The following is a 25,689-nucleotide window of genomic DNA, read 5'->3' as shown; positions in this document are numbered from 1 at the left end:
TGTGGTGGTTCCACCTGTTCCCAAACATAAACAATGACCAGGAGCTGTCAGAGCTTCATGGACACAAATACAGTTGTGACCAAAATTATTCAACCCCCAATGCTGTAAAGGGGTTTAGGGACTATAGTGTACATTTGGAATTGTATTCAGAATCAAATCCTACAAGGACGTTGTAACTACCCAAATGCAACTAAAATGACATCAATTGTTTATGTAATACAGTAGTAAATGGTTCTTATGTGGTTTCTTCATTGCCACAATTATTCAACCCCTTAAAGACTACCACTCTGAAGAACAGAGGTTCATACAGGTGCTTTCCATCAGGTATTGAAAACACCTGTGGATGTCACCGAGCAGCAATCAAGCATAATAAGCACCAATTAGGCAGCTTTAAAATGACTGTGATACTCAGCTCCTTCTAGACATTTACTGGTGTGGTTACAAACATGGTGAAGGCAAGAGAATGGTCCAGGAAGACAAGAGAAGAGGTGATTTCTCTTCACAGGAAGGGCAATGGCTATAAGAAGATTGCAAAGATGTTAAACATACCAAGAGACACCTTAGGAAGCATCATTCGCAAATTCAAGGCAAAGGGCACTGTTGAAACGCTACCTGGTCGTGGCAGAAAGAAGATGCTGACTTCGACTGCTGTGCGCTACCTGAAGCGTAGAGTGGAGAGAAGTCCCCGTGTGACTGCTGAGGAACTGAGAAAAGATTTGTCAGATGTGGGTACAGAAGTTTCAGCCCAGACAATAAGACGCACACTGCGTAATGAAGGCCTCCGTGCCAGAACTCCCAGGCGTACCCCCTTGCTGTCTCCAAAGAATAAGAAGAGTCGACTGCAGTATGCCAAAAGCCATGTGGACAAACCACAAAAGTTGTGGGATAGTGTTCTGTGGACTGATGAAACAAAATTAGAACTGTTTGGGCCCATGGATCAACGCTATGTTTGGAGGAGGAAGAACAAGGCCTATGATGAAAAGAACACCTTGCCTACTGTGAAGCATGGTGGAGGGTCAATCATGCTTTGGGGCTGTTTTGCTTCTGCAGGTACAGGGAAGCTTCAGCGTGTGCAAGGTACCATGAATTCTCTTCAGTACCAGGAGATATTGGATGGAAACGTGATGCAGTCCGTCACACACCTGAGGCTTGGGAGACGTTGGACCTTTCAACAGGACAATGATCCCAAGCATACCTCCAAGTCCACTAGAGCATGGTTGCAGAGGAAAGGCTGGAACATTTTGGAGTGGCCATCGCAGTCACCAGACTTAAATCCGATTGAGAACCTCTGGTGGGACTTAAAGAAAGCAGTTGCAGTGCGCAAGCCTAAGAATGTGACTGAACTGGAGGCCTTTGCCCATGAAGAATGGGCGAAGATACCCGTAGATCGCTGCAAGACACTTGTGTCAAGCTATGCTTCACGTTTAAAAGCTGTTATAACTGTAAAAGGATGCTGTACTAAGTACTAAGATTGAATGTCACTTGGGGGTTGAATAAAACTGATAATGCTGTGAGCACAGAAAAGACATTTGTGGTTATTTCATTATAACTGTTATGTTATATTTGTCTGACCTACAAGTGCCTCTTTAATGTAAATGTAAGCAAGATGACTGAATGATCAAAAGCAATGTCAAACTGGCCAAAACACTCAATTTCAGTGGGGGTTGAATAATTTTGGTCACAACTGTATGTGACAGCTGAGCATTAAGGCCCACCTGCTGTGTTGGTTGGAACAGGTAAAAGTAGAATCTACTGATTTGTGAATGCAGAGCTCCGTTGTGTGTTTTTGTTCAGCTTTAAAGCTATGTATGTTATGTATGTATATTACCCCAACATTTCATATTCCTGATACATATCTGTTGTACCATGTACTTATGTTAAAAAGTAACCTGTTCTCTTTAACTCTTTTCTTTTGTGTTAAATACCTGGTGATCCTACCAGTCTCTATGCATTTCATTTTCAAACGGACCATGCAAGGCCTTAAAGCACATCCATCCCAGCGTAGTCATTTTTTTGTTTGTACTGGGAGCACAACCTGCCTGTCCTTCAATGGCCAAGACTTGTCCAAACATGCCACCTTGCACAGCTAATCACTTTCTCTGCCTTTTGCTGACTCTCCGCAGTATCCACCCCCACCTCAACCATTAAGTAGCTGAGAACAGAGGATATGTCTTATATATATTGTGACAGTGGGGCGATCTGTCACCCAGGATTCTTAACAAGGCAGGTTGAGGGGCTCCGGGGTATTTGTTTGATACAGAGGAAGTGGATTTTCACTTTCCTCATTTGTTTGTAAGGTCCATTTTGGGACCTGGAGCCTGGAGATTTCAAAGCGACTTGGGAGGGATGAAATCTCCAATCCTGGGACCAGGGTTTGGGAATGGCCAGGACACTGATTGCTCAGGTGTGCATGGTTCTTTTGTAGAGTCAGAACCAGGGTTCTGGGCTCCACCCCGGCAGACAGGAGTCAGGAGGGCTCCACCCCGGCAGACAGGAGGTCCCTGCCTTGGAGTCAGGTGAGCTTCACCAAGGAGAGGTGGAAGCCAGACTACCTGTGTGCTAGAGGTTTGCTGTGTGCAAAAACAACCTTGTGGAAGGAGTCTGTAGGAGACAGATATAAAGCGGTTTAGCTTAAAGAGCCAGAAGGCTGAATTGGTTTGATGGTGGATACCCCTGCGTGGGAAGCATTTGTGTTTATGGAACTTCTTCTTTTAAATAAAATTGGGCAAAAAGGCCCTTAAAGAAGCGAGTTGCTGTGTACTTTAAACAGCTCTACCATTTTGAAGCGAGTTTCCACAATATATATATTGGGTTGTTTTACAAGGTAAGGGTTTACATGTATGTTAACAGCTTTGCTAGGAGTGATAAAAAAAATAATAATAGACTGAAATACCTACCTTGCCTGGAGAAGATGCAGCTTCAGGCATCCGTCTTGTGCCAGTCACATTAGCAAACATACTGGTATGTGTACACATCTCTGCTGAATTGAACAGTTCATATGTACTGATGTTCTGCTTCATCAGAGGTTAAGTGACCAAACAACTTGGCTGTTGTTCATGTCACTGACTCTGGAGGGAAACTGAAAGTATGTCAGTCCCTATATTAACATGGTCAGAGATGGATTGAAATTCAGCAAGTTCATCAGGGACCAGATGAAATTCGATCCATCTATTTGCAGGCTATTTATCCAGAAGTTAATTTTTTCATTTAACTTCTATACAACCAGCCTGTTTAAAAATTGTTGCCTGATCAATGCCACCAGCTATAGCCAGCGGTGCTGATAGGTGTATTCTGATTGTAAGAAAGTCTTCCTGCTGTCAGAATACAGTCGCTCAGCGGGGAGGATTCCTCCATCCACCTCGAATGTGTGGAGAGGAAAATCGTTTAATTTTCTTTTGTTCAACCAGAAGGTTGAACGAACGAAAATGAATCATGTGTAGCCTGCCTTACCCTTTATTTATCCATTCCAGCAAGACAGTTGACAGTGCTTTATGTTATAATTTACTAAGCCCAGATCTACAAGAATCTCCAATGTACCAAACCATATGTATCCAAAGATAAACCTTCACTTACTTTCAATGTATCAAAAAGTAAAAAATATACAAAACTGCAACAAAAGGGCGGCTGGGTGCCATTAATGTACTAAAAAGTAATATCAATTCCCAACCTTGATATAAGATGTCTAGTGTTCCAAATGCGGAAAAACACAGAGAAACAGAATCAGATACAACTTGGCAACAATGATGTAATTATGTTAAACAGCAAGAAAATACTCAGTTTATCTGCAGAAAAGATATGTACAATTTAATTACTACAAAAGATAATAACAGAATACAGGTAATTGATGAATTCCACATGTAAGCAGATAAATCAAGTTTAAAAAGGTTAGAAATTATTTTTATATAAAGTGTTTTCGTAGCTGTGGAGCAAGAAGATCTGTGGCTACTCTTTGTGGCTTACATGGCTCGACGTTCTGTTGTCCAGCCAATGGGCCAAACAAGAGAAGATCAATTGATTCCCATATTTGAATCAAATTGTATAAGATTCAGCAGGAATGGTCCAAAATCTGAGCTGTCTATGGGGCTCCTTTAGTCACGTGTGAATGCTTAGGGTGGTGGCTGCAACTACCACTGTACTAACACAAAATTTACTCCTTTACACGGTGCAGCCAATACCAACTGCCCTGCCAGAATTTGTCATTTTCCATACTGTCATGCTTGTTCTCCGGTTTTGCCAGTTATTGAGCCATTGGTCCATAACAATTATACAACCAGTGAATTTCTAACACCATGCCTTTATATTTGACACTAGCAATTTCTGGAGGAGGTTGGTGGTATCAGTGCAAGCTTTTCTCTCATAATAGTTCTCTTGTAGGCATTTATCCTATCAGCTGGTCTGTAACTGGTACATATTCTATAATACCTTCCCTTCCATCAGAACTCACTGATCAGTGCTGCCAGCCATAGGTAGTGGTGCTCATCGATTGGCATTTATCCAACAAAATTGATAGATTGATGTACTTGGTTGATTGTTAGCCCTTCACCAACTTAAGCAACTCAAAAAGAGCATTTGCGGGCTGGGTACTATTTTTTCAGAATCGACTGCACCAAACCGCACAGTACTGTGACACCATGTAATTTGGTGGCTACAAACACTCTGCATTTGTGAGATGCATTTGGGGTGCAATTAACCAATTATTTGGCACCTGCATGCAACTCACAAGGGCAGCGCATTCACCTAAAACATAGAAAACGCACACAGAGCACACCTTTTCCACACCGTGTTTTAGTATGAACCTGCTCTCAGTACATCAAATAAATCAAAAATTCCAGAGCTGCTAAAGTTATAAATTATAAATTTCCTGTTAGATGTCTGCCGGATGTCAGCAGAAATTGCAGGCGTTGGTGTCCCTGTTGGTAGCTGAAAATTGATGGCTGAACAGGGACTGTATCCTATTAGATGCAAGTACTGATTGGGTATTCAAGCACATGTGGCTGTCCTGGCTGTTTGAATACATAGCCTACAGCAGCGATTCCTCCATCCATGCTGTTTAGTGTAAATAGAGGAATCTATAATGTTTTTCTTGTTCAGCCTGCTGGCTAAAATCTGTGTGTATGGCCAGCCCTAGTGAACGGTAAGCCTTGCTTACTAGTAGGGAGCAAGGGTAAGACAAAGCTTAGTCTTCACAAATAAAGAATATATAATTTAGCTGAGTGTGGGTGTACAGATTATTTTTGACATGCAGGTTTCACTGAAAATAACCCCTGCTAATGCATTAATAAGAAGGCTGAAGAAAAGTTAAATATTGACAATAAAAAAAATAATGATTATAAAATAAATTTTAGGCACTAAGTGGAAGCAATTAGTGAGCTACTTGTGACAAACATAGACTTATACTCAGACAAAAAAGTCTGAACTGAAGGCAAAACTTTTTTGGATAGCGTACTGGAGGGTTATAACACCTGTCAGATTTTTATGCCTTCTGTCCCACTGGGAAATTTCCATTCACTTCCAGTTCTAAAGTGGTTGTAAAGGCTCAAGGTTTTTTACCTTCATGCATTCTAAGCATGAAGGTAGAAAAACCTTCTCTGCCCTCCATCCCCCCAGTCCCCCCTTATACTCACCTAAGCCCACTATTAATTCAGCAATGTGCACTGGAGTCTTGGTTATCCCAGGACTCCCGGGACACACAGAGCAGCAGCTGGGGAGTGCGCATGCTCGGGCCAGGAGCGGGGGACCTGAGAAGAGCAGGTAGGTATAGACATATTTGTTTGGTTTTTTTTAAATGTAAGCCTTCGGAATCACTTTAGCAGGATTTGAGAGGAAATCCCCCAAAGTGAGGGAATCCCTTATAGTTACCATGGTCAAAAGAACAAGTGTCCCTTGTGACCTGGTGGCCACTCAAAGTTTTGTATTTTCTTTCATTTCCATTTTCAGTGATAAAAGTCACCAGTTCAAAAAGGAAGGGTGATTCTAACTAACAGGGACACAGCAATAAAAACCTTATAGGGGTTCTATTTCCACTCCATTCCCAAATTGTGCCTTTAGTTACACTTTATAGTTAAAAGAGAAAAAAAAATTATTAAAAAAATTAAAGGGCAGACCCAATGACCCACTTAGTCTTTTTGCTGTCAATCGTCTATGTTTCTATTCAACAAACACTGCAGCTGTGCTAAAACAATAAAATCTGCTTCTGGAACCCTAATCTGAGTTTCCTGCAATCCAGCACAGCCAGAAACCAGGAATAAACCCATTGATTCTGATTCCCATTCTATGTATTTCCTTTTTCTCTCCATTTCACATCACCAATCAAACTGAAATTTCTACGGCAGGTTCAAAGCCAGTTGGTGCATGTGTAAACCTTGTAAGTGCTGTTATTTACTTTTACTTCAGGCTTTCTGGGTGTGAGAGACAGCAATGAGCCTGCAATAGGTGTGACTGAGAATTCCTCTGTTTCATCACAAGGAGGGGTTCCCAGGTTACCATATTTGTGGCAATAGGGAGCAGGGTAGACTAGTGTGCCACAGCAAGACCTTGATGAAATAAATTAACATTGAGTAAAATGTGCTTCAGAAGAAGTCATAGCAGATTCTAGTGTTAAAGTGGTTATAAACCTAATGGTTTAGTTAAGACTATACCCAGTGAAGTGACTGGAGTGATACAAAGAGATGGAACAAATTCTCAAAGTTGTACCGGTGTATTTGCAGTCTTTTCTTCTGTAGAGCCTTCTAAAACCTTCTAAACCACACAGATCAAAGGCTATTTCTCAGTACACACTTTAGAGGAAAATGCTCTGTTCATTTTTCATTTCTGAGATTTACACCCACCTTAAGATATTAGTAACGATATTAGCAAAACACCATTGTATTTGTCAACTGATTTTAAGTATAAAGATCATCAGAATATGGATTCTTATTACATTTTAATATTATTTCTGGAAAATGGAGTTTAGTGACATCTGCAGATAAAAACAAGCTGTGCAGCTTTGACCAAAGTTAAACAATGCCCTTCCTATACGTAAGTTGGTTGGAATTAGCTAGATAGGTGCTGCCCCAGCTGGGAGGGTAGTGGTTAATGCCTTTCTCGGTTCTTTGGCTTTTCGCGGGATCTCTGGGTCCAATCTATTACATCTGTGATATAAAAGTGGACAGTGGGCCGAGTCCAGAGAAAAGCAGCCGTCACTTGTCCACGATCCTGCCCATCTCCCTGGTTCCCTGAAGAAAGTTGCACCAGGGAGAAGTGCAAGGATGCCACCATCTGTCATCAAGATGTGAAGTTATCAGAACTTGGGGTTCTCCATGAAGACACCAGCTACCTGAGATTGCCTCTGATGGACTCTGTATTTACATAGTCTCTACTTCTTCAGGTACATCAGGACAGCACATAACCTGGTTAGGATTATGGATTAAGGATTTAGGAAGAGACTGTGTCTATAGGACTGTTCTCTCTATGCTTTGGACCTTTTTTTTACTGTTTTGCACTTTATTCAGTAAAGCGTTAAAACTTTGCCTTTTTACCTGGTCTGAAGTTATTAAAAAGAGTCCATTTCAAGTAAATTACAGTATTACACATTTAGCCAACAGCTTGGGTCACCTTCACTTGGGGTATGAAGAGTTCATATGCTAAGAGTCACTTTAATGCAAGTCATACATGTGGTTGCCTCAGGCAACGGAAGGTACAGTCAGCAGGCAGCCTTCCAAAAAGAATATGTTATCAGCACTCCCTACACATCACATTCCGTCTTCCATAGTACTGGAATGGAACTGCTTTGCAGAGGCCTCCATCCTATACAGAGGTACGGAAGCTCAACAGTCAAAGTCAAGTGTACGTCGGGTATCCATGCTGCTACCATGACCAGTAGTGGAAAAGCTGAACAGGTGGCTGTGGTCAGTGTTTAGCACGGCCTGCCTAATTGAAAGCTACAGTGGGAAGATGTACAGTTACATGGGGACCCGAGAGTTAACTGGAGAACAGTTGTACAAATGTACATGGTGTACGTTCATCTCTAATAGTAGAATCCACCTTAAGGTTGAGTATTCCCTGACGGCAACCTCAGCCTTGTCCCAGGGATTGATTTGACGAGTTGGAGGATGTGACCACCATCTCATCCACCTTCCTACATATAAATGTAGTTCATTTACATTCCTCATGAAGTCTGATCTGAAAACTCCCAGGCAGGGGCGGACTGACAACTCATGGGGCCCCTGGGCAATAGTGGATCATGGGGCCCCTGTGTCCTTGCCCAAACTCAGAAAAGCCTATGAAAAAGGTACCAGGGGGATATCATGGGGCCCCCTACTGACCCCAGGCCCTTGGGCAGTGCCCGAATTTCCAAATGGTCAGTCCGCCCCTGCTCCCAGGACATTGGTAAACAAGGCCTAGATGTTACCGTCCACCTTCACCATCACAGGAGCAAGCTCTTTCTCTGATTCAAACCTCCTCACATGCTGTTTCTTTTAACTGATGCATGTAGTAGTGAGCTCAGCATTTTAGAGCTCAATCCTGTGACAGTGGAGGTCAGCAATAATGACTAGGTCCCTCTTCCTGGGAGTTTTTTTTCAGATCAGACTTCATGAGGTATGTAAATGGCCAACACCTATAGAAAGGACGTTATTCAACTTTAGAAAAAGTTGCACAGTTTGTTTTTATCTACAGATGCTCCTTACCTGCATAGGCAGTTTTTTTTTATAAAGGTGAACTAACCCTTTAAATAGAACATAAAAAAAATACTAAAAATGTAGATGTGACATGGTTATGAAGAGGACTGTAAAGCTGAATTAATAATAGAATAATAATTATATTATTATTATATTAATAATTATACACAGTACATGATAGCAAATGATAAAAATTACACACATTGACTTCTTACATATACATCAGCTTACTGACAGATCTATGCAAGTATGCAAGTCAATTAATTTTCCCCACCATCCCACAGAAAGCAAAACCAGTAACAACAAACCATTTAAAGTATATCTCTGCCCACAAAGATGAGTCTGTCGATAAAAAACCTTTTATATTACTCTAATCATTTTCATGGTCTTTGCATTTACCTAGTAATTGCATGTTGATCCTGCCAGTTCCCCATTAATGCAGCTAATTCTGGTGTTAGATAGGCTGGGTAGAGGCAGTGCTGGAGCATGTAGAGGGTGAGTTGTGTCTGATTAACAGGGACGAATTTAAAACATTAAAAAAAAAAAATCCTTTTTAGTGAATACATCTAACCACTGGACTTCACAGGAGATAGGAAACTGCATATTATATTCAAGTCCTATCAAAGGCTTGGAAGAGGTCTACAGTAATTTCTGAGCCCCGAGCAAACAATTCCTCAGCCTGAATGTACTGAACTCTTTCCAGCCACCTCCAAACATACAGTAACTGATATGCAGATTAGTATTCATAACAGTTCAACTTTTTTGAGGGAAATAGTATTGTGGGTAGTATTAAGTAGTCTATTATTTTTAAGTTAGACCTCGTATCGTGGGAATGAGTGTTCCTGCTCGTGATTTTTAATGAACAATTTACACACGGATACAAATGTTGTGCATAGGGCAGCCCGTTCACCTCAATGGTCTGCCCTATGCACGTTTGTCACCGAAAAGAAACTCCTGCTCCTTTTTGGGCAACAAGCCGAATGTCATTTTTAAATGTGAATTTTTCTGCAATTACCGTGCCGCATTTGGGGCAGAATCATACCTCATTACTCAAGAGGAATGCAAGGAGAAAACCCTGAGACACGTAAAGTGAAACTTAACCTAAAAAGGGAGGATTTGATTTTCCTCTTCCTCCCCACTCCTAAACCGTTTTTGAAGGTATAATTCTTTTTTTTTTCTTGGAGTGAGTACCTATTTCTGACAGGTACTCACTCCCACTCCACTTCCACTTGGATAACATGGGTGATCGGATCAAAAGTTCAGCCTCCTCCCCTCCCCACCCGCAACCCCCTGGGACACATCACAGATCTCAAGAGGCTGTGGGTCCATTAAGTACCATGACTCGCACATAGGCATTGGGAATTCGTCTGTGAAGCACTGGGAAGTCACAGCTTAGGTGGCAGATCTGCCAAGGGGTGGAACACCCACCCACACGTCATGTTAATGACTCTAAGTAACCCAGTCCCAGGAATTATAAAAGGTTGCAGTCCTAATTATTTTATTTTTTTAGGGACAAAAGGCTAAAAAATTCATGGACACAGCAACTTTTTTTCATAAAACTGTAAGCTATATTGCAGCGGACAATAGAACCAGTAAAGATATCCTTAGTTTTTTTGGGGAAGTCCTGGAAGCTCACTCATGCTGAATTAAAATAATTATTTTTTCTCATTTTACGGACAATCTATTTGCAGTAACAAATATCTCACTGGGCAATTATTAGGCCTTTCTTATAGATTGTGTTCCAGACTACTCCTCTTCAAGTCATCGGTTCTAGGTGCAACCAGGAAGACACTACTCAACACTCAAGGTACTCATGAGAACTATGAGATTTATTAGTGCTATAAATGTTTTGTTTGATGTTGAGCTGTATGTTAGAACATTCACAAGTATCTGTCTTTAGATGCCCAAGCGTGATTTAAACATCTTCCACCAAATGGAATAAAATTTAACACAAAATCAACCTTAACATAAATAATGCTTGAACCCCAAGCATAACTTTGTATGGCTTGTTATACTGTAATTTTCAAGCATAAAAGTATTTTTTAAAAAAGCAGTAAAGTATTTCATTATGAACAACTCATGCAGGCAAGCCTATTATAACAACACATTCTCAAAATTATAGATAACCCCTAGTACATCAGCAAACCTTATCATACAAAAATTCGGAACTATCACTACAAGATCTCTGGTAAGCTGCCAGTGGCAATATTCTGGCAATTGTCATCCACCATTCACTGCACACTAGGGGAACATAACATACAATCTAAGATTAAACTTACATACTAAATATATATATACAGTATTGTGCTGTATTTAATATTTTGTACAGTTACAGTGCCAAGGGAGTATACAATGAAGAGTTTAAAAATATAACAGGATTCACACGTTTTCCCAAACAAAATGGATGACAGCTATACAAATCAATTGAAAGCATTTTTAAATAGACCCCTTTGTTTATTGTGCATCGTTACCAATGGCAAAGCTTTCTTGTTAAAATACTGTATTTTTAACCTTTTTTTCAACTTTTTTTTATAATAATTATGAACTCCTTTTGCCTCTTTTAGACACTTCAGGCTTGATTTACTAAATGCAAATGTGCTGTTCACTTTGCAAATGAATATTCCCAAGAGCTTAGTGAATGTGGTGAAATTTTACTTTGCAAAGAATACCCAATCACGTGCAAGGAAAAAACAACATGCAACTTGCACCACATTCACTAAGCCCTAGGGAATGTTCCCTTGCAAAGTGTAACTTCCCTTGCAATGTGAACAGCCTATTTGCCTTTATTAAATCAACCACTCCCTGTCTACATGCACCCACTCAATGTCAACTGCACATCATTGCTCTGTGCCAGTGTCCTGATACCAAAAACAGTCAAAACAGCCACTTTTAATCTTCAACTCGGGAGCATGTGACAGGGTGACAATGCCAGAGCTAGAGTTGTTCCCAGGAAATACTTTATCTAACAATGAGATTTATGACAGGATCATTTTAACAAAAACAGTGGTTTAAAAATGTATATGAATTTTTGTGATTGGGTTTAGATATACTTTCAATCAAACATCAGAAGTTCAAATAGAAGTCATCAAAACCTCAAATTGTTTAACCTTTCTAAAAGGTAAATATGATTTTACTGTTTAAGTTGGTCCTAAAAAAACCACTCATAAAAACATTTAGGATAGTTTAGACATAAATTGGTGGTGCTAAGAAAAGTGTGCTTTTGGGTCAAACACGGGTCCTTCTACGATATACCTTATGTATGAAAAATATGAAGAACTGAACTTTTTTTGGACAATTTTCCTTGGACAGATCTTTTTCCCACCTTGTGATTATTGAACAATCATATCCAGTATGCATGTGCATTGCCAGTACATGGAAGTATTTGCTGTTATCTGGAACAACTAACTAAATTATTTTGTCACTAGAGAAAGTAATTGCTGGCTATGTTACGGTCTTTAATACTAAAAATGTGTATATGAGAACTCAGCCACTCATCATATCTTTGTGCGTTCTATGCTGACCACACAAATAATAACCCTTTCCCACGTCTATAACAGTAGTTTTAATAAAGAAAAAACTAAATCAGAAACACATTGCAATAAATAAACAATAAATCATCCCTTTTATAGAAAAAAATTGATAAAAAAGGCCAATGAGTCAAAGGACAGCCAAGACCTACAACAACGTGACCAAGTGCACAAAGGTGAAGACCTGTAAATGCCTAAGGCACTTAGTAACACCCCCAGGCACATGAGAAAGGTTCTTAAAACCACAAGCAATGCTAAAATACGAACATCATTTTTTAATGGAACATCTATGGCCAGCAAATATTTAATTCAATGCTGTCTAATTCAAAATATGGATTACCTTTTAATAATTATGATAAAGGAGTTATAAAAACAATGACATAGTATAAAGTATAGGGTGCATTTTGTGGGATCCACTGGTGCCTTAAGAGCAAATGTGGTCTTTTGCCAAACTGTATGACTATAAAAATTGTATGTCCTCTACTATCCTTGTCCCTATAACCATTAATGTGTTGTGAATATGACACTGTCTCGAATATTTATTTTGGCAACAGTCTGTGGGTTTATTCTCTTATTTATTTTTCTTTACAATCTCCAACACAGAGTGCATCAGTTAAAGTATGAAACCTGTCATCTAACAGAAAGAAACTATTACTAACTCTTAGAAATGCATGTAGATGTCCTCATACTAAGGCGTAAACTAACATAAACAGCAGCCATTCACAACCAGGATTCCATAGGTTTCTAGGGCCCTAGGGTTTCTCCAGAGCTTGCTAGGTGTTCCTTGAGCTTTGGTTGATTCACTGTCCATCACATGGTGCCTGCAAATTTTCAGGGCCAATGCAGAGGCAGCATCATGATGCCCATGATATTTTTAGTTGTCCATAAGTGCGGCATTCTGATTTGTACTGAACAGACGGCATTCTTCCCACTGACCATTAATGTAAGGGGCATTTTTCCCACTGCCCATCAATGAATTGGTTTTTGCAAAGGGTCTCTGGGACCTAAACATTATTTAAGGATTCATTTGTGGTAAAAATGGTGAGAAAGGCATACATAAAATGATGCATTTATATTTGATCTACAGTCTAGAGATTACCCTATTTTAGCAAAGTTAGCTTTGGAAGAGACCGGGGAGAGAACGAGGGCCATGTCTTTCAATTTAATTACAGAATAAGTAATCAGCAGTCATAAAATATCTGACCACAATTTCAAGTAAGTTCAAATCACTTTAACCAAAGTTAATTTTATGTTCTGAATATGGTTGGGAAGAGTTAGAACCTCTGTGAACTTCTGGAGAGATTTTCCCTCATTTCCTCTCTTGGTGACAGTTCGAAGGTCAGGGGGAAGTCTCCCCAACAAGAATGTGTACAATAGTAAACTCCTGACAGTGGTTTCCTATGTTTCTAAAGAAGAGTGTTTTATTCATGTCTGTGTCACTTTTGTCTTGGTGACTGCCATCACTGGGATAGAAAGTGAGAAAAATCATCCCAACGTTTAAAGACATCAATAAAAAACACATTGCAGACATAAGGAAGACAGCATCAGAGAAATAATTTCTGTTCAGATCATTTGTATTTGTTATTTGCATTCAATAGTTTATTAAATACAAACAACATATACATTTATTCTGGCCAGAATTTATCTATCTGGTGCTCCCTTTTTTAAGCCTCAATTATGGTTCTACAAGAACCTGGATACACCTCCAGTAATCCAGAGGAAACAACTGTAGATATAACTACACAAGTTGATCCACTCAATCAGGACATCAATAACCTTCCTCACTATATCCACTACAAAAAGAAAGACTTGGCTGGAATTCTACCTTATGCTAGACATACACATAAGACAAATCCAATAAAATATTAATAGTAGCTACAGTATATCCATATTGTCCTAGCACAAACCTTCTTTTGCAAGGAGAATGGCAGTTACTTGACAGAAAAATTCAACTTGGCAGATCAAATAAAACATTGCTTGGACATGTATGCCACTACTTCTAGAAGTAACCATTGCTTCCTGTTTGAGCCAATCAGTGAGACTATCATTCATTCATCTAATGTCTTTAAGCGAACCTTGTAGTATTATTAATATTGAAAACTATCTTTGAAAAGGTGGCACACAAAAAAAAAACACAGGTTGCTCGTATTCCTGTTCAAACTCATCTCCAGCATGTATGTCTTCTGCTGATAGAATAAAAGCTCTATTAAGCCACACAACCAAAGATCGCACTCTCACTTGTAGTCTGTTGAGCCATAACTTTTAGCATTATCAGATGATGCAGATTACATTCTATCATATTTTATTGCTCTAAAAATGATTTACATAGGCTTAGCTGTGTATAGTCAGGTTTAGGATTTTTTTTTTTACACAAGGTCTGTATACATACTACACTTGGCTATGTTATGTATGATACTAATAAATTTACTGTTTTGTGGATTAATTTTTATTCTTTCAATAAAACCTTAAGGTAACAGTGCTCCACTGACTATAAAAGCAACAATTACTCCCAACTCAGTCAAACAGTCCAGAAAGAAAAGCTCCCGTTTCCAATGGAAAGCACGCTCAAGCCTGGAAGGACAAACTCTTCCACCAAAGCAACTGTCATGGATCAATCTCAGCTGAATCTCTTAGCTGAAGTATCTAACATTCACTTCACTAGCAAAAAGTAATTAATGTACCCCTTCCTAAGAGACCAAGTAAAGATGTATATGTAACCAATCTGACATACATTTGAGCCTAAAATTGCTGTAAAGGAATTAGGATAACCTTTTCTATTGGTTCGTTCTTACCTTACGTTGTTGTCTATTGAGCATCTGGAAAATATATTTGTTACTTTTAAATTTATTTATAAGAATAAGAGTAAACAAATAGGTTTTAAAATGCTGTCAAGTTTAATAAAACTCAAACAGCTAATGATTTAAATGGCTGTAACTAATAGCTATTTGAATATACTTTAACAGATACCTCCAAATGACCCAAAACAAAAATACTCAGCAAATTTTTAAATAAAAGAAATATAATAAATATTTTTATTTTTATTTGAAAACACTTAGCTACGATGGTGGTCATGTTACTCTTACTAATTTCATCATCATTACACTTATTGTGACAGCATTCCACACACTGTTTGTAAAATTTAAAGCCGTGTAATCTACATACTGTATGCCTCACTCAATAGAACAGACTGTAATTTTGGCATAAATGCCAGACTTAACTGCATTCACATGAATACGTGGATATTAGTCTAACCTCTTCGAAGCAGTTCCTTTAAGACTTTGCATTGTCCTATGTTCAGAATGATGGCTGAACAGAGTACTTGAAAACTATCCAGATTTCTCAAGCCTAAAATATCCTAAAAGCCAGAGAGTTCAAAATACTTGGCCCTCCTGTGTCTGAAACATACAAAATGAGGGATGTAAATAATACCATGGAAAGCAAGCAAGTAGAGTTAACTATTAGATTTAATAATATACATACATAAAAGTAGTCGTACGGGTTTGGTTAAAAAAACAAGAAAACAATTGAAAACAATGTGTTGTAAGAGTTAACATTGAAAATGTGTCATAACATCATCTTCATTTTTATTCTCATCATTATTATTGAAATTATCAAAATTATCAATTATAGCCTGAAAAATTTTGGTAAAAATGTAGTTTCACGGGACAGTTTTTAAATCTTCTGCTTTGATAAAGAAAAGTTCAAATGTAATTTGAACTGTGTATAGTATTCTCATAACATATTTAACATAACTAAAAAAAGTCGACAATTAGATAAACTATAATATTTAAATTTAAATTAACAGCTATTGGTTTTTGACCAAGAAAAGTTTGAAAAGGCAGCCAATGATTCTTCAGTTAAAAGAAAAGCTCATAAAAGTAAAAAAAAAATTGTTCTAAAAAGAAATGCTTACAACTATTAGATAATTTTTCAGAGTAGTAAAAATGTAAATACAACGTTGAACTCGGCAATCAAATCTCTTAAACCTTCTTTACCCTTCAGTCATTTTGAAATCACATTTTGACGGAAATAAAGCCACCGCCTTACGGACAAGCTTCCGGGCATTAATATTTAAATCTTCCCTATCCCTTGTGATTGGAATTCAGTTTCTATTTGCAAACAAAAACTAAATCAATGCAGTTAGAGTTCAAACTAGATCCCTAAACAGTTTGCCACTCTCCATGAACAGATAAGATAAACTTTCTTTGACCCAAGAGATGAAGTTGCCATGACGATCCCAGAGTCCACTTTCTGTATTGATATTTTGCTGATGTAACAACAAATAGAACCAGATCTTAGAACTGATAACGGTGATTAATTAATACTAATATTGATCCATACAAGCAAGAGACAAGGCTATTAACTTAAAGCCTGAAAAGTCAATTGTTACCTGTGGCAGAGATACTAACAGCTGATTCTAAAAGACAATAAACAAATGTGTTATCTTTATGCTAATACACTGTTAAAGGATGCTCCGAATTTTTAGACTTGCGCCCGATAAATTCAGCAAAACAGAGCGGTCCTTCGAGGGATACAAATCAAAAATTACAAAATAAATATGAAAAAATAATATGAATAATTTTCAACCCGTCTTCTGTTCAGTGGCCTGGATAGCTAGCATGCTCAAATTTGGCTTCAAGTCAAAAGTTTACATAAAAAAATAAATAAAAATGCAAAAATAACATTAACAACTTAACTAATTCCCTCTTTCATTAATGTTTTTGGAAAACGTCTTTCCACTTCTAGGTTATCTTCAGCACCTAAGTAAGATGTTCTTCTAGTGTAAGCTTATCAAACCTTGCAATTTCTCTAATTATCTTCTCCAATGCCTGACAGTGATATTTCCTAGAGATGCACTTCTGCTATTAGCATATACTTGAGCTCACAGCTAATTAATACTTAAAAGATACATTAAGCTTTTAAAGTTTATTAGTTATGTCCAACATTTAACACATTTATTTATGTGGCATCTCACAACAGAACAGTCATTACTTTAAGTATTCCAAAAAATTACTATAAACCTAAGTAAGGATTTGGAAAAATAGACAGAGCTAATTAGGTGCAAAAAACACAAAAAATAACCAAAAAACCTCATGGTCGTCACACAATTTTCTCAAGTTATCATTTCTGTTTTTTTGCCACCCATATGTCTTATAGAGCCTAATTTAGAGCCTTGACAAGTTCAAAAATTGGCATTAAAACCATGTTGATTTGAATGTTTTTTTCAGACATTTATATATGCTTGTGTGTTCTTGCTGTTTTCTATTACTATTTATTTCAATAATTCCATGTTATCTCTTGTACAATTTATAAAGCGTTTATATTTTATATAAATAAATGAAGTACAATTGAAATTCCTACTTCAATATGTGTGGTGTGTTTAAGCATGTTGACAGAATTTTCCTAAAATATTCCAATGTATTTTTAAAAAATGCAAATAAAAACACAATGGTAATATTTTTTTCCATTTTAAAATATTAAAATGTGAACTACTCATTATTTTGGCCTAATTAATATAGACAGTGTTATAAAAAGGCAAGGAGCAAACTGCAGAGAAAATGCCAGTGCCTTTGATAAACCCCAGAGGCAGGCAGACTTCAAACTTTGGGATGGCAAGTGGTCACATTGATAGTACGAATCCCTGTACTGTACGGCCTTATACAGCAGTGGACAAATATATCATATTAATTAAGTGCAACAATATCTGCTGGACTTTACTTTTCACCTACTTCTCTCAATTAATTTCAGGTTACGTGGTTTACAAGACTTCAGTCATGCCAATGAAACATATATACGCCATAAAATTGTAATGGAATTTACAGCCATGAATATATTATAGACCATAATATTCAACAATGGAATTAGGTCTGGTAATCGTGAAAAAACACAGGGCACATTTGCCATGAAAAAGGCAGATTTACACGTTTCCTAAAACAAAAAAAGCCTTTTTTTTTACGTGGCATCTATTCAACACATTCAATTATCATAATAGTTGTTAAGGGTCCAACCTTATTTCAAAATCAAATTGTGCAGTTGTACAGTTGGCTAGTCTGTGCCTATACCATCCAGGGACATGATTTAATTTGCAGTATCGCAGGTGTTTGCCACCCTAGTTCTGTTGAAAACAATGGCTACATTTTCTAGCAAATGCAGTTCTGCTCTAGATGAAAAAAAGTTAGAGAAAATAGGCATGCCACAAGAATGCCACCATTAAGAATAGCTATGTACACGGTACTCAAATGGTTTTACGAGTGCACACTGCTTACTGCATACTGCTTAATGTCTTAATGTAAGAAATATCAAGTACATACCAACAATAATAATAATAATTTTATATAAACACATATATATATATATATATATATATATATATATATATATATATGGTATTCATTATGCATATAAAGTAAATTGGTATTCATATTATTGATACAAATTTAACATTTATTATATTCCACATATAAAATATGTATTATTTTTGTGAAATAAAATAAGTTAATTTGTTTTATTTATTTTTTTCATACACAAAAATGATTAAAGATATTTGAACACACCAGGAAAAGTCAAAGCAAGTTAAGAGAATCTTATCGTGTACAGTAATATGGTCCATGATGAGTCAGTTACACTGCTCTCAAATTACACCGCTCTATTAAGAGCATTAATGGTGCCAAGTGAAAACCAAACAATGCTCAGCAAATGTCAGTATTATGAAAAAAGAATCAATATTTAACAGCATAAATATTACAATTAAATTATTATTATTATCTTGTATATTTTGCATATGTGTATTTTATTATTATAATGGTGCTAGAAAACAAATCTTTTTTTTTTCCTTCTTTTTTTTTTTTAGTCAATTTCTTAATAAGCAGATCTTTTTTTTTTTACACTGCATGTTTATTTTAAAGCTTTGGAACGCTATAACACATGGCTCTGGCAATCTGTTTGCAAACAAACCAAACTATGATTCCAAACTCCTCCCACTTTTTCAGGACCTCTATTATGCCTTGATAAGTGCCGAATGACCTACTAGGAGTTTACAGACAAGTCAAGGTACAATAAAGTAGTCCCAAAATGGTCCAACAGCTTTGTCACCAAAAAAGAAAAAAAAAACACTGGTGTCATAAATTTTACAGTTAAATTACGACCTGGGCAATTTATTGGTATATTGGCAAGGGGTGATAAGGCTAAAAAACAACAACGGCGAGCAGCTGGCGCAGCGAGATGGGATGATAGCATTGATATGGCTCCCCCTACACAAAACACCTCGTTTCCTATCGCTGCTTTTTATCAATCACATATTACAATAATAGCTCACGAGAGAGAGGTTTTGTTTTCTGGCCTGGGAGGGAGCTCACTTAGCGGAGACTTGCAATAAAATAAAAAATATAGAGGAGTAGAGAAAAATATATAATGAAATCAGAATTTTTGTTACAAAACGTGGGGGCCAAATACATAATTTATCACGGCATTATCAGGATATCCAGGCAGTCTAATCAAGGAGCACTGAGTGACTTTTTTTTTTTGCCTTATCATCCAAAGTGGTGGAAACGGAGAAGGAATTATCAGCCTTGTGCAGATTGCTGGGCTGGAATTTTAATGGTAATAATCGGGTTTCTGATGGTATATCTTCCCAGCTTATCTTTCCCATTATCTCCCCTTATCTGGCCAGTCATCAGAGCAAATTAATGGTGCTCTTTCAGCTTCGCCTTTTTATCGCTGCCCAGAGAGCACCCAAGGGGAAAGAATAAGCAAAATATTAAAATACTGCATAAATCACAATTTTAGATAGCACAGACAAGAATGCAGGGAGGAAAAAAAAGAAAAAAAACTTTTTTTCCAACAACCTTTTTTGTCCTTTAAAATGAATGTCTCCAGAGTTTTCTTGGCAAAAGGAACTGACTTTTGTTTTGCTGCTTGCTTAATTGTTGTATCTTTATGGCTTAACCTGCATAGTCTGATTCCACTGTACAAGGTGGACATACATGCTGTGCCGCAAGAGGCCTCTGCTGTTTTAGGTTGGCATAGGTGTCTAATCAATACAACCTGCTAAATATTTTAAATATAAAAATCACTACATCACCTTAATGTGTATATATATATATATATATATATAAATATATATATATATATATCATTGTGTAATAAATAGATACAACAGATATAGTAGTCACAACCATCTATTTGTGTATATGTGTGTGTGTATGTATGTATATGTGTGACACAATATTTGCACATAAACATTATATATAAATTAAAAGTATTATATATAGATTTTAATTTACAAAAATGCCTGTACAGCCTATCACACGTACTAATAAGCATATGCAGCATAAGACATAATAGTGTCATTGTACATTTGTATAAATACTATAAATACACATTGCAGCTTTTTGAGACAATGTTCAGTCCCTTAGGCCTTGTAAAACTTGCAATGGTTACTTAGGCCTCTGTAGTATACTTTTCTATGTGGTTACAATGTTAGACTTACAATATAAACACTACTAAGAAAATATAACCCAATATTGTATCCCTATTACATATTAGGTGACCCGTTTATGACGCTCACTACATTAAATGCCACGCTACATTGTATATAAAAAAAAACACGTAGGTGATTAAATAAAACATGTTACAAATAACCATGGATGTCACATCACTGATCAATAATGCTTTCTGAATTATCAACATGCGATACTGTGTAACTAATGCCATCAACCTTATCCAATCCACAATCCCAAATTAAGACATAACAGAAGACTCTCTCACTTAGCTACTCCATAAATGTATAGTAAATACGTATCAATTAACAGTCACACTTTTATTTCTGACCATCGCACGTATAACTAAAATATACACCCAACACACTTAATTGAGTTAATTGATAAAAGGCCAATCAGCAGGTCTGCGTTTCACTGAGCAATTAATGTTAATAGTTATTAACAATCCATTTGCCAGCCTTTCCAGTGAAATGGCACAGCTATTCCCAAAACATACAGGTAATACACACACAAAAAAAGTAGAAACAATTACATTAGGCAGACAAATAAAACAACACAGAAGAGAGCAGGACATATAAACAAAGTTTGTATCAGTATAGAAAAGAGGAGGGACAATAGCAACACATATACAATAGCACAAACTTAATTTAATGCTGGTGTATTAATATAAATGGCCCAAAAAATTAAAGAACACAAATTGTAACGGCTAAAGAGGTGAAACTGAACAGAAAATGAATACATTTTACAATTACATGCAGTACAGAGCTGTAAGATGGATATTACTTAAATAAGTGTTTTAGAGAGTCCATAAAAGTCATCGCAAATTAGCTATACCAGTGCAATTAGAGCAAAGAAAAATCAATAGGAAAATGCTATGAAGCAGCTCAGTGGGGTGACATGAGGATTACTTGGAAGCAAGTGTTTAGTGATGAAGATGCAGCTACGGTCATGGGAACTGTAGCTAATTAATTAATTAATGAAAAAAAGAAAGAAAGAAAGAAAGATAAAGAGAGAGAGGAAAAAAAGAGAGAGAGAAAGAAAGAAAGATAAAGAGAGGAAAAAAGAGAGAGAGAAAGAAAGAGAGAAAGAAAGAAAGAAAGAGAGAAAGAAAGAAAGAAAGAAAGAAAGACTCACAAATAAGTTTTAAAAAGTCATGTAGTGGTAGATAATGTCCTTTACAAAAAATTACTTCCAATAAGCATTATGAGCATAGAAACCACGAAAAAGTAAAAGAAAAATCCTTAGCACTATTTGGTGTCCAACTTCTCTTGATAAATAAAATGCGTGAAATTGGCACGCCCAAAAATAATAACGATTAACGTAAACATTGAAACCCAGTTAATGGACTTGGATAAAGTTGTGTCAAATAGGACATCTGTATGCACTGGGGACAGGGAGTGTATATAAAAGTCAGGCCATGAACTACAAATACTGGTTGGAGTTAAAGGTCTGCACAGATGCAAGTCCATCAATTAGAATGTGAGTGACCTCATCTATTGGCCTTCCCAGCTGACAGCTCAAGAGCCCTAATCAAGCAGATAGAGACTGATGGTGCCTAGGCAGAAGGAGCACTGTTCTATCTGCAAAGGTGTAAACAGTTTTAAATCCTTTCCAGGGACACTTTGCTGCTGAAGTAATGCCCTTGAGCGTCTGGCTCTCTTGGATGACAGCAGCATGCTAAATAATCTCATCAAATTCATTTTAATTATTGTTAAATGCCACTTTCCAGACTGGTCTCTGTTTAGCAATAACACTTTTTAACACAAATTAGCCAAATTAGAATAAACAATACACCCCCCTCACCCCAAAAGAAACGGAAAAAAAATAAATAATGTAAAATAATCACTTTTCAAACTCATGTCCTTTTTTAAATTCTCCAAGGCAATATTTAAAAGAACATGTAGGGGTTGTTCAAGATTACCGGGTGGCCATCATCCTAAAAATTGCAACATAATCAAAAGAAAACAAAAAAGAGGGGCCCACATTTCCAGGGACACCAGTACCAGAGAAACTTGATAATACTAGAAATCAGAGAAAATTGGCAGCTATAAATGAGTGTCATCTAAAACATCCAAGCACCCCTCGAAACGTGAAAGTGAAATTTCCAGGGCCAAGCTTTGAAAGGCCGGGACATCTCCTGGGAACCTGGGGGGAGCTAGCCTCTGTACCTGTCTGCACACTTCCTAAAATGTTTATACTAAACCGCCGAGTCTAGTTATCCAAACTAGAAACACTGCTGATCATAATCCCATCGCAATCTATTTAATAAATACTCTTCGAAAATATGTAAGATTATTGTATTTGTCTGGTTTGCAATTTAAAAAAAGCATTTAAAAAAATAAAATTAAACAAAAATAAATGAAAACATAAAAAAAAGATGTGAATGAATGATCTGAATGTAACAGTCTCCAAAAGGAAACTGAAATGTATTTTTTTTTTAATTAAGAAGTTTGCCCATGCTCAAAATCGGGGACATTTCCAGGGACAACTATGACAACTGTGCCAGGAAAACAACTAACAAGCGCACAGAATATTCTGCCACGATGTGCCTAAAGGGCATTTGAATAGTTGAGTTGCAAGTCTGCTGGAGAACTTCACCCTAGCTGGTTGACAGTACATTACACACACACACACATATATATATATAGAGAGAGAGAAAGAGAGAGAGAGCATGGTACTCACGTTTGATTTGCCTGGGTTTGCTCTGTTTCCTTCGGGACATGCTGACTGTACTTGGTCCAGGTACCCCAGCGGACAGATCAATTGGTTTGTCTCATAGAAGAGGCGATCGATGTCTTGCGATTGAAAGTCAGATGATGTGATGCTCCGGATGGAGAAGAAGAGAGGGGAGAAGAGCAAGTAGAGGGACTGGAGCAGAGACAAGAGGGACAAGCGAGAGGTGGGAGGGTGGCAGGGATGAGAGTGCAGAGAGAGAGAGAGAGAGTGCAGAGAGAGGAGGGAGTGAAGGGATGGAGAGCACAGAGAAGAGAGGGGACAGAGAGGTGGGAGGGGGTCCTCTCCTACAGTCCCAGGGAGGATGGTGATGCTGCTGCTGCTTCAAGCTTGAGCCCAGTCAATGCTCACATCCACTCTCCCTGACTGATTGCTGAATGGGGAGGAAATCAGAGGAGGAGCGAAAAGCCACTTTTCCAGTAGGAGGGGAAGCAGATAAGGAATGAGCAGGGAGGGAAAGCCCTTTACAAACTGTCATAAAAAGAATGTGTCAAGACAGTAGCCTCTAACGAGCACTGCATGTGGCTTCCAGGAGAAGCACCCAATGTGTGTGTTCCTCCTGGAAGCCGAAGGGAAACTTGAGAAGCAACATCCTTTCCTCGTCCTCCCCATCACCTGAGCTGCTGCCGAAATGGGAAAAGTTTCAGCAATTTTCTCATTACAGAACATTGCGGCACATTTCCTCCCGCTGCTCGGTGACACAGATCTTATCGGGGGCTCTCTCAGGCTGGAGCTTAATCCAGATAATGGTGTTCAGTCCACCTGCGAAAAAAAGAAAAGGAACCTGGAAAATGATGTGGACGTCTAGGTAGCTGTTAGAGTCTATGTTAAATCCAATCGCTAAAATTTCATCTAAGCTTTAACGTATCGCTTTCAATATTTTTAAGTCTGCAGCTTTCATTTAGGGCTCATTTGCATCAATGTGTTGCAGAAACGCACGCTTTAACACGTGGTAATGCATGTTACATGCGTTGATATGTTGTGGTCCTTTTATTTTAATTATCACCCCAACACAATAAGGGCTCGTTCACATGTTTGATTGAGGGGCGGTAAGACCGCTACGGTGGAGCGGCACATTTACCACCCCTATCTGCTACTCCCTTTAACAAGGGGTGTACACATGCCACAGGTGCAATGCTTTGTTTTGCAGCTACGCCAGAAAGTATACCTCCACTGAAGTGAATGGGGCCACTATGCAAGCGCCCTGCGACCGCATGCAATGCATACAGTTACGGTGCAGTGGTCTGACATTTAGTGCGTTAAACCAGGCACTGAAGAGGAGATACAAGGCCATCTCACCACCTGTAAAATGCTCTTTGAAGAGCAATCTGAATGCAGATTGCTCTTTAAGGGGAAAAGCACTTTCGAACAAGCCCTAAGGCAATGCAAAGCACCACAGTGCATTGCAAGAACAATTTTGTGACACATCTGTTTTCTGGGATGTAGTGGTGGACCGAAATGAAAATTCTGGTGACAAAACCAAAAACCTAAGCCGAAACATCTGCATATGTGGAGGTGGGGAGGCTCAATTTGTTTTTTTTGGGGTTTTTTACTTTTAATGTGTTTTTTTTTTTTTTTTTAACTTATCATTTTATTGCTATCTCATAGGGAACCAATAGTCCCCTATGTGATAGCATATAAGTGACAGGTCCTCTTTGTAGAGGGGTAGGGGTGGGGGGACAGTGTGTGCAAGGAGGGGGCAGGAGAGGAGCAGTGTATACAGATAGGTTGTCTCATTTGCCGCTGCTAAATGTCACTGCCGATTTTTAAATGCAATTGCCAGCTTTTTTTTTTCTTCACTTTCTAGCTCTGAGAAGGAGCTGTCATTCACCCCACTGCTAAAGTAAACAAAGGGGCGGGGTCACTGGGTAATGTCATGGGTGACCCCACCCCTTTGTTTACCTTAGCAGTGGGGCGAATGACAGCTCCTTCTCAGAACTATAAAGTGAAGGGAAAAAAAAACGGCAATGACATATAGCAGTGTCAAGTGAGGCAGCCCGTCTGTATACACTGCTCCCTCATTGCCTCACTGTATACACTGCTCTCTCACTGTATACACTGCTCTCTCACTGTATACACTGCTCCCTCACTGTATACACTGCTCTCTCACTCTATACACTGCTCCCTCACTGTATACACTGCTCCCTCACTGTATACACTGCTCTCTCACTCTATACACTGCTCTTTTACTGTATACACTGCTCCCTCACTGTATACACTGCTCCCTCACTGTATACACTGCTCTCTCAATGTATACACTGCTCCCTTACTGTA

General features: G+C 38.0%; 1 protein-coding gene across 2 annotated transcripts in view; it reads right to left on the bottom strand.

The window, feature by feature from the left end:
- ZFPM2 (zinc finger protein, FOG family member 2) overlaps positions 1-23,882 on the bottom strand; it is a 542,561-nt gene extending 518,679 nt beyond the window's left edge. Inside the window, exon 1 of one of the 2 annotated variants that reach the window (XM_089655914.1) lies at positions 23,365-23,882. In XM_089655914.1, the coding sequence (XP_089512040.1) occupies positions 23,365-23,404 (40 nt within the window). In that variant the 5' untranslated portion in view covers positions 23,405-23,882. The remainder of the gene's footprint in view (positions 1-23,364) is intronic. The other variant, XM_089655913.1, reaches the window with a different exon arrangement.
- Positions 23,883-25,689: the final 1,807 nt, after the last annotated feature.

Source organism: Staurois parvus, unplaced genomic scaffold (genome assembly GCF_062004578.1).
Source record: "Staurois parvus isolate SC_StPar_1 unplaced genomic scaffold, SC_StPar_1.0 ptg000876l, whole genome shotgun sequence".
NCBI lineage: Eukaryota > Metazoa > Chordata > Amphibia > Anura > Ranidae > Staurois > Staurois parvus.
The sequence above is the reverse complement of the archived record's forward strand: the minus strand, read 5'-3'. Positions and strand labels throughout refer to the sequence as shown.